Source organism: Colletes gigas, unplaced genomic scaffold (genome assembly GCF_013123115.1).
Source record: "Colletes gigas isolate AHSC1104 unplaced genomic scaffold, ASM1312311v1 Colletes_gigas_Sc00012, whole genome shotgun sequence".
Classification (NCBI taxonomy): Eukaryota; Metazoa; Arthropoda; class Insecta; order Hymenoptera; family Colletidae; genus Colletes; species Colletes gigas.
The window spans coordinates 173,999-189,785 of NW_025106641.1; the positions used below are offsets into that span (position 1 = coordinate 173,999).

At 36.7% G+C, this 15,787-nt stretch overlaps 4 protein-coding genes across 6 annotated transcripts; 2 read left to right on the top strand and 2 right to left on the bottom strand.

The window, feature by feature from the left end:
• Positions 1–1,371: 1,371 nt before the first annotated feature.
• On the bottom strand, positions 1,372–4,530 carry LOC122398897 (uncharacterized aarF domain-containing protein kinase 2-like). Its single transcript, XM_043399162.1, is given in 8 exon segments — positions 1,372–1,566; positions 1,631–1,765; positions 1,866–2,420; positions 2,535–2,652; positions 2,748–2,892; positions 3,432–3,507; positions 3,597–3,829; positions 4,140–4,530. Coding segments are annotated over 8 exon segments (1,848 nt in total).
• Positions 4,390–6,031, top strand: LOC122399167 (transmembrane protein 216-like). Of its 3 annotated transcripts, XM_043399624.1 has the most exons (4): positions 4,476–4,512; positions 5,019–5,120; positions 5,233–5,463; positions 5,517–6,031. In XM_043399624.1, exon 4 carries the CDS (start codon positions 5,526–5,528, stop codon positions 5,952–5,954), a length of 429 nt encoding a protein of 142 aa, XP_043255559.1. In that variant the 5' UTR covers positions 4,476–4,512; positions 5,019–5,120; positions 5,233–5,463; positions 5,517–5,525; the 3' UTR covers positions 5,955–6,031. The 3 variants fall into 3 exon arrangements, with proteins under 3 accessions (XP_043255560.1, XP_043255559.1, XP_043255558.1); XM_043399625.1 differs by lacking the exon at positions 5,019–5,120 and having other exon boundaries at positions 4,390–4,512; XM_043399623.1 differs by lacking the exon at positions 4,476–4,512 and having other exon boundaries at positions 4,797–5,120.
• A 413-nt stretch (positions 6,032–6,444) lies between these two features.
• LOC122399166 (adenosine 3'-phospho 5'-phosphosulfate transporter 1) lies at positions 6,445–9,035 on the bottom strand. The gene is made up of 9 exons (XM_043399622.1): positions 8,949–9,035; positions 8,557–8,688; positions 8,178–8,386; positions 7,895–8,100; positions 7,549–7,773; positions 7,330–7,480; positions 7,052–7,263; positions 6,843–6,968; positions 6,445–6,773 (listed from the first exon to the last, which is right to left on the bottom strand). Exons 2-9 carry the CDS (start codon positions 8,586–8,588, stop codon positions 6,606–6,608), a joined length of 1,329 nt encoding a protein of 442 aa, XP_043255557.1. The 5' UTR covers positions 8,589–8,688; positions 8,949–9,035; the 3' UTR covers positions 6,445–6,605.
• Positions 9,036–12,407: 3,372 nt separating this feature from the next.
• LOC122398898 (protein asteroid-like) lies at positions 12,408–13,328 on the top strand. The gene is made up of 3 exons (XM_043399163.1): positions 12,408–12,575; positions 12,645–13,127; positions 13,221–13,328. Exons 2-3 carry the CDS (start codon positions 12,663–12,665, stop codon positions 13,326–13,328), a joined length of 573 nt encoding a protein of 190 aa, XP_043255098.1. The 5' UTR covers positions 12,408–12,575; positions 12,645–12,662.
• The last annotated feature ends 2,459 nt before the right edge of the window (positions 13,329–15,787 follow it).

The window sequence follows — 15,787 nt, forward strand, 5'->3', positions numbered from 1 at the left end:
CCCGAGCAAATTTTATTTTCAATGATAATGGAAAACAACATTCCTGCCTTTCTTTCCAGTAATTGAAACAACAAAACCGGACATCATTTCTAAACTAAAGATCATTTATCATAAATTATATACGATATTTATTAAATCGCTATTGGCACATATACGTCGTCCAGTATCTGCAACCTGCGTCGCCTGTTACACTCTCTACTGCGCGATTATTTCTCATTATACCAAAGGCTGCCCGTTAAATAAATAAACGAATTAGAACAACCTGCTTCAAAATGCGGCCCACGCCGACTGATGCGCCTCCTGGACTTCTCGACGAATCACCGTACCGATGTGACCGACATGTCATCCTTAATTTTCTCGTAAATTTCCATACCGACCTACAGTTTTTTCTTTTCTTATTCTGGTAATTAATTGACTCGTGCGTGTTACCAAACAGTTGCATAGAACAAGCTAGATCTAGCCAGGAGAAATGATCCCATTTATATTTCGAAGCATCGATTTTAACTAGCTTTCGATTTACGGGGGTTTTCTACCGTGCAACGCGTACTTTTAGTCGAAACGGACAAAATTCGTTCGTAACCGTCTACCGTATCGTTGCTCGCGACCTTGACGTTTCGAAGCGTAACTTTAAATTCCAATGCTTCGAGCCGCTAGTTTCAACACGCTTCTATGATTGCGATAACATTAAGAGAGACGATACCAGAGACGAGCATTGAAAGGAAAAACCAAAAGAACGAGTTTACAATTGGAACTTGTGCTGTTATTACGTCAGGAGTATTATTTAGTCGCGTACCGTAGTACGAAATAAATAATTAATTTACTGACCGTGCGAAATGAGCGTTTTCTGCAATGTAACCGTTCTCGCGAAAGTTTCCGATCCGACAAAAGTTTGACCTCCGCGTCGGTGTGCACGCACACGCACACGCACACGCACACGCACACGCACACGCGGTACACCTATGCTTAGCCCTCGCGCGTTTCGAGCGGACACGCAACACACACGCGCGCGCGTATGGCCAGCGTATCGGTACACCGAAGATGATCGACCAATGTTGACCAACCAGGAAGCGATCACGGACAACTGGTCACTCGCCGGAATTCTGTCCGTTGCGATTACACGTTTCAGTGGTCTGCTTTAAAATCGGAATCCTCCTCGGAACTCGTTTAACGCGATGCCGTTAAAGCAAGAATTTTCTCGCGTGGTTCTTTATTCGGCGTTTAGCCGACCAAACGTGTTCGACAAAACAACTCGTTGTTAGTAAGCGAAGAATTAAAAAAATTCCTCTTATTATCAGCGATCGATCACGATCGTTCGAACGTTGAAATTTCTAATTATTACCACAACTGAATATTTTGACAATTCGCGTTGGCTCAACCGTCGTACAGCGGGCTAGTAAAAATGAACGGCAAAACTTCCGTGAATATGTCGATATTCGGATCGAGGCTACGTCCGAGGCCCTCGATCACCACCATGCTCAGAATCACGCTGCTGAAGGATCCGTCTTGCTTGACTCGGTGCCGAACCATCGCGGAAAATAATTCGGTCACGACCGTGCTCACGCTCACCTGCAAAAATCATTACATGGAAAACAACATTTCGAATTTCTTTCGTGTCTTTTAATGCATTTGCAAACGTTTGGAAAATTACATTGACGTTGCTTTCTAGATGAGAGTCGACAATATCGCGCATCGAGCTCTTGAAACCCTCTGGATCTAGAGACGCTTGCGAGCTATGATCCAGAATGTACTCCGCCGCCAGTTCACCCTGAAAATGAACAACGTCAGAATCTATTCGAAAAGAAATGTTCGTCCTTTGAATGGATAAAAAAATGAACGGGGAGAATAGTGGAGTAATCTGTACATACGTTACCCATCAATACCGAACGAAAAACGTCCCTAAGGTTTTGTTTACAGCGATCGTTCAGCGATACTACCAAACCGCAATCGAGTATGACCAATCGCGGATATCTTGGCAAGTAATCAGGATCGATAAATCTCCAAAGCCAGGCCCAGATTCTTCCGCTTGGCTCGATATTTGTTTCAACTAAGATGTTACCAGGATGTAAGTCGCAATGAATGAAATTATCTCTAAATACCTGTAATTCACAACCGACCGGTCGTTCCCGATAATTCTTAACATTTACGGCCAACGAACTCGATAAAAAATCGATCGAATATTAAATTGAACGATCGCCCACCATTTTCAAGATCGTTCTGATCCCTAGTTTAGCTAATTTCCCTTGAAACTTGGTATCGTTGTATTCCAGATAATCAGAAATAGGCGTGCCCTCGTGAAAACTTTCCACGAGTATCTCACGCTGCGTGAAATTCGTGTAAGGAAGTGGGAAAACTACGTCCCGTTTTCCGGAGAAATTTTTCGAGAATTTCATCAGATTAGCCGCTTCCAGATGCATGTCGACCTTTACGAGAATCACAAAGATGAATGGTTAAGGTGAAACGGAAGGAGCATCGTCGGCTTTAGAAAGCAGAGCTTCAACATTCTAACAATTTTGCGGGCCCTGCTAGACACTCACTTGATTCTCCATTATCTGCGAGAATTCGTCGATGCAATCGGGAAGACTGAGCCAATGCAATTGTGGAACGATGTACGTCGCGCATTTGCAAATTCCCTTCATAATGGTGAGATCTCGTCTAAAAAAAGAATAAAACGGAAAGAAAAGTCGATGAAATATTCAACGGAATGAATTTATTTGCGTTATGTAAATACAATATCGGGACCATTGTACCTCAGTTGGCCTTTAATTCCAGGATGCAGAACTTTTATCGCTACCGGTTGCAACTTCCTATTGTGCGTGGTATCCTGTTGAATTTCATCGTCGTCGTACTTACCAACGAAAGTGATCATCCATTCGAGATTCAGGTATTCGATAACTGTAACAAGATTCCTTTAAGAACTACGCGGTACCGTGAACCGGCGCAACAATTGAAATTACTACTTTCGTCAAATTGAAACTTCCGCCCATCCGCCCATCCGTCTGTCCGTCCGTCTACACTCCGGAACAAAAAGATAGCAAACTTCCAAATTATTGTAATTTCTGTTTACCAAACGTTACAAATTCAGCCGACGTATCGACAGCATTACAGTTTTCTCACTGAGAACCACTGGGACCAACCTATCGCGCGCGGGCGCACGCAGCTGCACGCGTAACTTTAAACGTTAATAACTTTTTAACGAAGCCTCGATCAACAAATTAGTATTCTTGATTTTCGTCTTATTTTGCCCTCTAGAATCTCCCGTTAAAATTTGTCCCAGGGGTGGCCAAACACCCTGTATACATATCTATAAACATGCTCATAGATGTAAACATATTAAAATATTCATTTTCATGTGCCATCTTTTTGTCCTGGAGTGTATCTTACGACAGAAACAGCGGAGTATTAGTATTAGAGAAAAAGACTTTCTAATTTACTTTGCACGAACGTAGGTATTCGAGACTTTCGTGTTACTTCGACCCGAGCGTTCAGATCCACCCAAGCCTTGTACACCTGTCGATCGAACGTTGGGAAAAAATAACGTGTCGGTGCATCTTTATTTTGCAAACTGAAAGCGTTCGAAATCCCTTTGCTGCTTATACCTGAGCGCAACATCCTGATCCGATCGGTATTTTGTCCTCGAATTTCACAAATATGTTCCTCCAATTAGAACCGTAGCTAGACTTGAGCAATTGTTTCGTGTAGGTCCAGGAATGCGGGGAGACGGTACGTTGCAATTGCGAAAGCGTACAGCAAATATCCTCGGGGAACAAGTCTTTCCGAGTGGACGCCCATTGACCGAACTTTATAAATATCGGACCGAGTAGTTCGATACCTAAAAATTCGATGGTATCGTAAGAGAAACAGTCTGAACGAAGCAAAAATAAAATTAATGATCGCAATAGGGCCCACATAAATGACCAAGCACGTGACCGGCCACGATGATTGTAAATTACAATAATTTTTAATAATATATACTTAATATATTAATAATATTTTATACAATGTATCGATAACGACCGGCACGGCGCGGCGTCAAGTTACGCTCGAGAATTGGTGGGGATAACCACGGTCAGTTATGTGGGCAAAAATCCGGTCACTTATACGGGCACTACTGTACATTTCTATTTCGATGGTATAGTTACTTTTCCGAAGTATCGTAGGGAAGACATGTCCGCGCGTGAAACGCGTGATCAAATACGCGATAGCCAATCCGGTAACGATAGATCCTATAACGAACATTCTTGCCAGAATTAAAATAGCATTCTGGGTTGCACCGAAGAAACCTTCGTGTTCCGGGTCGGTTATCAACGATTTACTCGTATGCGTTTCTGCTTGATGCTTAGGCTCGTAAGAAAGAATAAGAATAGCCTGAACGACTCGTTTCGAACCCTCGAAGTTGATACGTCTCGCCAACGTGCGATAAAATCGAATCGGTGCCGTGTACTTGCAATTTCTTCTATGCCAATTTTCTCGTCTATTTTGCCGAAATTTGCTCGAGCGGAGTATTCTTGAAAGGTTCGAATAAAATGCCATTATAATTATACACTACCGTTCGCCTTGTGGTAAAGAGGGCCGATAACTTTGAAAAATACGTTCTTCGTTAAAACTCCATTAAGGCAATGCACGCATATTGCGTAATCAAAATCGTCACGAGATCCAATAATGCCGTACGCGTTTATGTTTAAAATAAACGTTCAAGTAAAATTTTCTAAACATACCATTGATCTATCGCGTGTCCAAGATACGTGTTTCAAATTCAATTCAAGGTAGGTACGAGTTTCTTCTTTCCCCGTTTGGTAACACTGCCGGATGGTTCCTCGAGTCTCGAGTCGACCCTTCTCGTTTCATGAGAATAAATAACTAGCGTATATACTTTGCTTATAAATTATTACAAGATCTTGTGTGATTGGAGCATTCATGTTGCATCGAGAATAGAAAACGAAAGAGCGGTATTTCGAAGAAACAAGAAGAAAAGATAATTACAGTCACTCGATATCCTATAGATTTGTTCATGTTTACAGTTTTCTAACCAAATCTGCTTGTTGCTCGTACTTTACCTAAAACAGACTTTTCCGATAATATATCGAGATAATGTTAACAACATAATTATATTTCTGAACCTAGTACGTATGCATCTATGCATTTATGACATATTCGGAAAAAAATTTTCAACAAGTATATATATTCCCTTTTCGTGAATTTAATCTTGATAAAGAGAATGTTGTCGTATTATAGGGGCCTCGATTCAATTTGTTACGGTTAAAAGTAAATTGATACTTGGCATGCAAACGAGCGATGAAAAAACGATGATGCAGTGTATTTAGAGAAGTTAATGGAATCGAACGAAGAAAAACAAAGGATTATGGTAAAAGTATTTCGTTCGACTGCATTAAAAAGAGATAAATATTTCTGAATATTTACGACAAAACAGAGAATATTCCGAACGAAGAAACCATGACCGAATAATTTTACGGTACACGAGACCTGATACATGCATGGCTCTTGTATGCTGATAAAAGTTTGGTAGGATGCCCACAATAGCCAGTTCCTCTTTAACGTACGAAATTCTTATGTACCTAAATTCCTTTTATTTTGGTATGTTTGCCATTTGTGAATTGGGCATGGGATTCTTCAAGGCTGCAAACTTACCTTCGCCTGGTATCAGTACGACATTAACAGAGTTTGCACTTTTGTTCTTCCTTATAACCACCGAAGGTGCCAGAATCTATCTTGGAAGAAAAGGAAACTTGACGGAACACGGACTACCAATTCTTATCGGAGTTATTTTAACCGTACCTAGCTCGTTAGCTACATTGTACTTCTTGATCTGGCAAAATTATGTGCTGCGACTGGAAGTAATTCTTTGTAGCATACAACTAGTCCTCTTGGCATCCGAATTAATTATTTCCATCTTGTGCCTTATAGCTATCTATCGTCCTCCCTCTCCCGAAGAGTGAGCAATACCTTGGTTTCCTTCTATCCTCTTTACAAATACATCAAAATAACGTCGAAATAATTGAAATTTTATGTGAGAAACCTGTAAATGTTATAATGTATACAATATATGAATGGAGAAAATAGAAACGACGTAAAAGTCGTGAGTATTTAATTAATTTTCGTACCTTTGCAATTATTTACAGGCAGTGAACAGATGGAAAATCGTTTTAGTCAAAGGAACTATCGACAATGCAAATATGTACATAAAACATAATAAAAATAGACATAAACACTCAATTTAAGATGCGTCCTTTTTTTTATTAACATCTTTTTTTAAAAAGTATACAATAATACATGATATTTACACCTAGTATTTATAATAAAATAAATACTTCTCAAATAAATAATACACATTCCTGATTAAATCATTTTTAGTACATATTTTAAAAGTACTCTACTCAAAAGTATATTATGGAATAATATATAAACAGTTGAGGTTATCAATTGTTTATAAAGTACGTATAAAAACAAACGTAGAAACAACATTATTAATACTTTTATAAAAATGATTAATGACTTGAAGTCAAAAATATTTCGTATATAAAAAAAAAAAAACAAAAAAAAATATACAAGTCTTACGGAATTTGCACCTATACTTTTCAGTTTTGTAATTAATCTTTTATACTATTTGCCGCAGCTCTACGTCTTCTAATAGCACGCAGTCGATTGTTACAATATATCCGTAAAAACACTGAACCAAATACTAACAATACACCTAATATACCAATAGCTGTTACGCGATGATGATATATTAAACAGGACAACAATATAGCCAAACCCTAAAAGAAGAAACAACATTTTATATAAAGATATATTCTAGTAGCACAGATGCGAAACAAAGTTATTACCTGTCGAAGAGTCATCATAATCACAAATGTTACTGGCCCAAATTTAGAAATTGTATAAAAAATATATAACTGACCACTTGCGGAACAAATCGACATGAGTAAACAGTCCATAATGAATCCAGGATACTATAACAATCAAATGTTAAAATTGCATCGTAAACGATTATTATTATAATTACGCATAACCCGGTAGACAGAGCTGAAATCACCTTTGACATGAAAGAAAGTATGAGAGGAAAACTTGACTGCTGAAATAAGGACATGGCAGTTAATAAACAGGAAAACATATTAACTACACACATCATTTGTACACTTGTTGCGCCATATTCCACGAATAACGCATTTTGCCAAGTACTTGTAAAACTATCTAACAGTAAGTAGCCTCCTAAAAGAGTAGTACCAGAAACAGTAGTAGCTCCGCCTAAAAATATTAAAATACAATCAACGAAATTAACGCATCTATCTCTATGAAAATAAGACATTTTACCGTTTCTGTAATCAGAATTATCTAACATGAATAGAGTCATTCCGATACAAATAAGTATAGCTGTAACGTATTCGTAATACTCGTAGGTGGTATGCGAAATTATCTTTCCCATTATCATCACTGGAATGATTTTAGAAGCTTTTGCCAATACCTGGAAATAAATGCAGATGTTAAACATAGTTCTTAAAATGAAAGAAGAAAATAAAAAATTACACCCACCTGTGTTGGAAAGCTAACAAATTTTAAAGCCTCGTATTGACACCAACTGCTCATGATATTTGACAAAGAGCAAAATGCATATTTGTAAAGAGGTGCTTTATGCTGAGGTTGCCTTTGAACTATCAAATATAATCCTGACATTAAAAATGCAAGAATCCGATTTACAAACACTAGAAATTGAGAATCTTGGAAACGATCTTTGTTACCAGCAGCATTCACATACTCCTAAAAATGAATATTTTCACGTTATAAAAACATCTAGTTACAAAAACAGTATTCGACCATATTACATTGCAACATTTGTAATATGTTATAATGCCTGTGTAATCTGTTAAAGGAATCATACTTGGGTTATTATCTTCTCTTGTAAATAACCCCATGTTAAAAAACTGACTAGCAATCCGAAGAAGCAATATAGGAGTAGTAAAGCTTCCTGAACTAAAGTACGCTGATTATGATTAGATGGTGTAGTTGTGTAAGAAGAGTCCAGAAGTCCTGTTTCACAGTGACCCACAAAACACGAATGTACCAACCTGGGAATACATCCTTTACCTGCTCAAAAGCAATATATATACAGTTCATAAAAAAATTTACAAGTCTTTTTAAACTTATTAACTGTTTTTATTTACCTCCTCTTTGAATATATTTGGTACGACGCACATATTTATAGATAAGGTAACCCGGCAATAATACAGTGGCATAACTTAATAAATTTAAACATAATCGAATAATCCAATTATAGGAGGAAGACCTTAAAAATGTGTCTCCGTTATTCACAAGAGACTTAATGACTTCGCTAACTCCAAAGACAAGGCTCACCGAAAGTAGTAGCAATAAGCTATAAAAAAATTATATAAATGTATTATAGCAAAATTCAAACAAGACTGTAATGCACAATTCTTTGCATAGAAGACAACAAACAAGCCAGAATTTATTGTATTATGGTTTGGAAAGAAATGTATTTAATACTTAACATTATTATTGTTTTAAATTATAAGTGAAACTCACCAAATTACAATATCGCTCACAAAATTTCGCATTGTCCTTATTATAATTCGATTGCCGCAAAATTAACAATTATTAAATATTCAATTTTCTCATAACCTTGCTCTGGCCACGTAAATACTTTAGGAATGAACCCTAAAAGTGCAAAAGCGTAAAAATTGTATACCAACAACTTACAATTAACATTGTTGCTACATATCAGTTACAGATAATAGAAAATATTTTTAAAAATCATAATTTCAAAAGTTTATAATTATTTGACAGGGAACAGAACGCAAAATTCCAATGAATAATCGTCAATGAAAACTACAAGACGATCTAACCGATCGTTAATTTATCAGCATTCAAAACTGATTTACCAAATCATTTTTTGAAGTTAATTGTACCATTTGTACCTCTTTACTGACTAGTGTCAAATCCATATCTATCAGTAAACGTGATCACAATACGTGAGGTTTTAATAATGATTGTTTTCTTTCAACCTCGTATATTTTATTCTTTGTATTTTAATTAATTAACAAAATCAAAGCAACAAAAATGATTTTTGTTCGAGAAACTCGGCAACAAAATTATTCTATTATTTAACAATACTTAGGAAAACATAATAAAACGTAATGTGGGGTAATATAATTTAATCATTTGTTTTAACAATCCGCATAATTTATACCACAAATGACAAAAAGAATGTGACCTTTTTTCATATTTTTATGTATCAGATTCCAAATATAATGAAACAGAATTGCATTAAGTCGTATTATAGTATTTGTAAACTCATACGTTGGTAATAATTTAGGATGTTACAGCAAATCAGTGATGCCAGAAAAGCACCGTCGGGTGCACACTCCCTCATGCCAGATACGCGTAAGTAAGTACGTGAGCTCGTGGAGTTTCGGGAAGACGACAAAGGCAAACTGACGCGTGCCCACTTTCTCGATTCTCCGAAGCTGCCCGAAGTAATTTCGGACCGCTTCGTGGAAGTCGACAGAGAAAGGCTCACATTTGCCTTCTCGCTCTGACTTCCCAGGCATTTTTACTTTCCGACCTATGTAGGCGCGCATAAGCAAAGTACCCATAATGAAAAAAAAATTTTGTAAAATTTATTTTACGGAAATACACGATTTAAGACCTCCTGATCATATTTTAATTATTGAAAAAAAAGAAATTTTTTTTTATTCCCATGTATGAGCACACATATGTATATTATTAATACGATTTTTGAAAATAAATAAAGTAAAACTTATCTCATTGAAATTTTTTCTAGAAGTTGAGCTGATGAATACCTAGAAAAAAGTATTGGACAACATTTAATTTTGATTTCGATTAAAAATCAAATTTATATTGTATTAAATTCGCAGCCATTAGCTCGGTGTTACCCATAATGAAGAAGTTGTTCTTCAAAGGTAACACCGATTACCAGGTCTCACCACGAGGAGGTTGCTGCGAGTGGAGACCCAAAGTGAGATCGATGGAACAAAGTTCGATCGACCTTCCTTTTTACACACTAGATTACGCAAAAAAAAAGATGCCAAGTAATTACTGTTCTAAAACAAAGGAGGAAGCTAAATTGTGGGAGACGCGACACGACGAAACGCGACACAATACTGCACAGTGCAGTAGGAACATGAGGTGCGACACGTACCGAATAGCGGGTCAAAAGGGGCAGCTCGTTACCTCTTAGCAAGTCCAATTGAAGGGGAGGAGAATCGACGCACCAGACACGGGTTCCCCATTTCTCCAACGCGTCCTGCTGGGAGCCCGTAGGACCCAACCCGGGACGTCTTACACAGGAGAGAGATCCTGAGTCGGGGCTACCGCAGACAGGAACAGGTCCCCTCTACGGCCGATGACTCTTTCCCTAGAATTGTCTCACCAGAGGACGGCAACCGACCCTTCGAACCATCTAAACGGCCGATCACTTGCTTTCTACATTAAAGCAGCGGTGACCGGAGAAACGAGACTGGAAAATAAGCTATTAATTCATTCATTACTTGGCAATCTACGCAGTAAATAAAATAATATACAATGTAAATTGAAAATTAACGTCGTAGGTGGAATTAATGAGATTAAGGAATTGAAATAAACATAGGAATGAATAAGAAAGGAAAAAGAAATAGTCGACGTTAATTTTTACACTCGCGCCGCGCCTTAAATTTAATGCCCTTACGTGCAGATGAATCCGAAGTCCTCCCTCTAAAAATTTATCTGAATAAAAACTCAAATAAAAATTAGTAGTTAAACAAACAAATTAATTAATAATAAATAATAAATATAAGGACAAAGAAACAAATATACAATCAAGAAGAGAATCATTTGGAAAATAACAACCCCACGATGTTGAAAATGAGGAAAATGAGGAAAATGAGGAAAATGAGGAAAAATAACAACCCAACGATGAAGAAACCAAGAACAGAATAATTTAAAAAATATCGACCCAACGATGTAAAAAAACGATGTAAAAAAGCTGAAATAAAAATAATTGATTCATTAACGAGACGAACAACCCAAATAGAGTACATCACCTATATACATATATATATATAAACAAAAAAGACAATGTTGGGATTAGTTGTATTAATATAATTACATGTATACCAAACGGTGATCCTTCCTGGTCAGCATCGCAGAATCAGAGAATCTGAAACAGAAAGAAAAACGCGTGACAGTACCCCCGGCGGTTCCAGGAGTACTGAAAAGTGTCGATCAGCTGTGCCCGTTTTTATGCAGTCGGAGAAAAGTAATCCCTAGCCAATCAGCAGCCAGTCCGCTGGGGGCGACACTCCGATAGGGCGGCACTTGCTTCACCTAAGTTTATAAGAGACCCCCCTGAGGCCCGCGCGGGGGAGTTATCTCCCAACCGCCAAGCAAAACGGACCGTATCGAGATGAAGAATTTAATTGAAGACTTACATTCGATCAAAATCGAAGATGGCGGCCAAGGGACAAAATCGGTCTTTTTAAAGACCAAGAAAATCTCATTTGTGGGAACAACTTATGCAATGAACTGAACAACTTTTATATTTAACAATTCAGAGACACTTTACATCACTGTTTTGTAACAACTTTTATATTTAACAATTCAGAGACACTTTACATCACTGTTTTGTAACAACTTTTATATTTAACAACTCAGAGACACTTTACATCTCTGTTTTGTAACAACTTTTATATTTAACAACTCAGAGACACTTTACATCTCTGTTTTGTAACAACTTTTATATTTAACAATTCAGAGACACTTTACATCTCTGTTTTGTAACAACTTTTATATTTAACAATTCAGAGACACTTTACATCACTGTTTTGTAACAACTTTTATATTTAACTACTCAGAGACACTTTACATCTCTGTTATGGAACAAGTTATGCAATAAAACTGAACATGGTATATTTGTCTATATGTATAGGAAGGAAATTCGTCGTTAGTATTGTCGCCCGTCAATGCACTTAATTATGCAAGATCAGTATACTATCTAATTTTATTTTTTATTATACCGGTTTGTAATATCGTAAAGATCAATGCAAAAACATTATGCACAGCTCTTGTATTTCTTTGATTTATCCAAGTAGTCAAAGTATAATATTTAACAAACTTTTGATTCAAATAAAATAACGAATGACACAAAATTTGAGTACCTGTTACATGCAACCTATGTAAAAATGCATAACTAATATTGATATACGCATAACGAACTTAGTTTGTGATATGAAACATTAAGAAAAGTGTAAATTAATAAATAGGTTTCAAAATGGGTATTCCGGGTTTAATAACTTTCATAAACAATCGTTCAGATCGTTATTTGGAATAATTCGAGCCATGTGATATGTATTTAGTTATTTAGCTGTAAAATATATAATTCGTACAAGTGCAATTGTGTTTTTGTCGGTGATTACGATAATTACGCTCAACGAGTATCGGATTTTTTTGACGATTTGATAAAGTGCAATGCAGTACCATTAGTTTTGATCGATTGTGGTTGCGAGGATAAGAAACTGCAAACAGTTATATCTAGAACTAGAGAAAAGGTTCGTACAGCATCATCTTTTTCTCCGATCTGTCAACAGAAAATGAAATTTTTTCCTTTACATATTTAGGAAGTTTTCAAAGATGTCATGAGAAAGAAGAATATTCGTCATGTGCAATGCTTATTCGAAGCTGATAATGCTATAGCTACTGTAGCAAGGATATTGAATTGTCCTGTATCGAGTTATGATTCAGATTTTTATGTGTTTGGGACATTGTACATACCATTTGATACATTGGACAATTACACGGTGAAAAGTTCAACTGGAAATGGTTACACGAAACGTTGTAAAATTTATAAAGTTGAACACTTATTAAATTCTTATAGAGGTCTAAGTCAATCTACACTGCCATTAGCTGCAATATTACTAGGCAATGATTATGTAAAACGTGGTACATTTAGAAACTTCTTTGGTTATTTAAAGTTACGACGAATAACAAGAAAAAGGTATAGTAATCGACAGTATTGTATAGAAGCGACTTTACAATGGTTGAGTGGATTTTACACCTTGGACAGAGCAGTCATTGGAATACTATGTAGATCACCTAAAACCGTAAGACAAAAAATATTAAGCATAATAGAAATCAATATAAATGGCTATACAAATGCATCTGCAGAAATACTTGTTCCATTGGGGTTTTTACAGGAATATGCAGCTCGTGCCACAACACATTCCATAAACAGAATTTTTAAATTTGGTGGAGATGTTAATAGTCTAATGTACACGGAAGAAACTGATAAAAATGGAGACTGAAGAAGAAGAAGAAGAGGAAGAAAACGAAGTTGAAATATTAGACATGCTTAAAGGGGTCAGAATCTGCTACCACTAATGCACTAGCTAATGTACCTAATTTGTTTGTAGATGAATTTCTTATGGGCAATTATCCTGCATATTTTATGGACTTGTTGGTTCGACGTTTATATATTTGTCCTGTACAAATAGAGCAATCCATTCCTATCCATTGAGCAATGTAATAAGTTTAAAAATTATTAGAATTATATATGCATTTCTGCAATCAGGAATGAATAAAAGGAGAGGTTTTATGAAATACATGATGAGAGACTGTAATAAAAAGCTTAAATGTTACGAACCAGAAGGCACCGACACTAAATTTTCTTCCCCATTACTGTCCTTATCTAATCTTAGAGAAGTACCATTAACGAGTCCAGGATTAAAAAATAATGTACAAACATGCGTCATTGATTTTTCATTACCATTTGAATTTAAATTCAAGTTATCTAGACACAAATATATAAGCAAAGCTCATAATGAATGAAAAATTGACAAGTAAATACACGTTTCAAGACCCCCTGATCATGTTTGACATAAAACAATACTTTGGAAATAAATCGTTTGAATATAGTTTATCGAGTAAGACTTTCGAAATTATTTTTAAACGATTTATTTTCTAATTGTTCTACTATTTCAAACAATAATTTTTTGATCTTATAGCAAAGAATGTTTACTTAATATCAATTCAATATGAATATAAAAGTTGTTACAAAACAGAGATGTAAAGTGTCTCTGAATTGTTAAATATAAAACTTGTTACAAAACAGAGATGTAAAGTGTCTCTGAGTTGTTAAATATAAAAGTTGTTACAAAACAGAGATGTAAAGTGTCTCTGAGTTGTTAAATATAAAAGTTGTTCAGTTTAGCGGTTCCCACAAATGAGATTTTCTTGGTCTTTAAAAAGACCGGTTTTGTCCCTTGGCCGCTGCTCGTGAACCATCTTCTTGGCCGCCATCTTCGATTTTGATTGAATGGAAATCTTCAATTAAATTCTTCATCTCGATACGGTCCGTCTTGCTTAGTGGTTGAGGGATATCTGCCGCGGGCCCGCCAGGGGGCACGGTTTTTATAGAACTTCTTGAAGCCGGAAGACTGCTGACTGGCTGCTGATTGGTTCGTTGATTCTTTGGCTTGACTGCATAAAAGCGGGCACAACTGACCGACTCTTTTCAGTACTCGTGGAACCGCCGGGGGTAGTGTCACGCGTTTTTCTTTCTGTTTCAGATTCTCTGATTCTGCGATGCTGACTGGTGTCGCCGATTGGTATATACATACATATATTTATATTCATATAATTAATACCATTATTGTGTTTTCTATTTATATATAGGGATGTAATATTTCGTTGTTGTGTTCCTCTCTCCAATAATTCATTCAATTGTTTTTTCTTTCAGCTTTTATCTACATATATTACATCGTTGGGTAGATATTTTTCCAATTATTCTGTTCTTTATTTTCGACATCGATGGGTTGTTATTTTTCGAATTATTTTGTTCTTCATTCTTTACTTCGTTGGGTTGTGATTTTTCAAATTATTTTGTTCCTCATTGTCTTTCATCGTGGGGTTGTTATTTTTTTAATTATCCTGTTCTTGGTTGTATATTTGTATTTGTCCCTATATTTATATTTGTCCCTATATTTGTTCACATAATTAGTTCTAATTTGTGTCTATAACTACTAATTTTTATTTTAGTTTTTATTCAGATCAATTTTTAGATAGAGGACGACGGATGCAAGATTCATGCGTATTACCGTTAAATTTAAGGCGCGGCGCGGCGCGGCGCGGCGCGAATGGTAAAATTAACGTCGAATATTTCTTTTTTTCCTTTCCTATGTTTCTCAATTCCCATTTTAATCTCATTAATTCCACCTACGACGTTAATTTTCTGTTTATATTGTATATTAGTTTATTTAATGCGTAGATTGCCAAGTAATGAATGAATTAATAGCTTATTTTCCAGTCTCGTTTCTCCGGTCACCGCTGCTTTAATGTAGAAAGCAAGTGATCGGCCGTTTAGATGGTTCGAAGGGTCGGTTGCCGTCCTCTGGTGAGACAATTCTAGGGAAAGAGTCATCGGCCGTAGAGGGGACCTGTTCCTGTCTGCGGTAGCCCCGACTCAGGATCTCTCTCCTGTGTAAGACGTCCCGGGTTGGGTCCTACGGGCTCCCAGCAGGACGCGTTGGAGAAATGGGGAACCCGTGTCTGGTGCGTCGATTCTCCTCCCCTTCAATTGGACTTGCTAAGAGGTAACGAGCTGCCCCTTTTGACCCGCTATTCGGTACGTGTCGCACCTCATGTTCCTACTGCACTGTGCAGTATTGTGTCGCGTTTCGTCGTGTCGCGTCTCCCACAATTTAGCTTCCTCCTTTGTTTTAGAACAGTAATTACTTGGCATCTTTTTTTTTGCGTCATGCGTTAG

What these genes read in the sequence shown, in the direction of transcription:
- LOC122399166 (XM_043399622.1), bottom strand. Translation starts at nt 8,588, where the DNA reads ATGCGAAATTTTGTGAGCGATATTGTAATTTG. An exon ending in AAGAGAAGATAATAACCCAA is followed by an intron (nt 7,774 to 7,894) that starts GTATGATTCCTT and finishes ATTCATTTTTAG; the next exon opens with GAGTATGTGAATGCTGCTGG. An exon ending in TACTTTCTTTCATGTCAAAG is followed by an intron (nt 6,969 to 7,051) that starts GTGATTTCAGCT and finishes TGATTGTTATAG; the next exon opens with TATCCTGGATTCATTATGGA.
- LOC122398898 (XM_043399163.1), top strand. Translation starts at nt 12,663, where the DNA reads ATGAGAAAGAAGAATATTCGTCATGTGCAATGCTTATTCGAAGCTGAT. An exon ending in TATGTAGATCACCTAAAACC is followed by an intron (nt 13,128 to 13,220) that starts GTAAGACAAAAA and finishes GGGTTTTTACAG; the next exon opens with GAATATGCAGCTCGTGCCAC.
- LOC122399167 (XM_043399625.1), top strand. Translation starts at nt 5,526, where the DNA reads ATGCCCACAATAGCCAGTTCCTCTTTAACGTACGAAATTCTTATGTAC.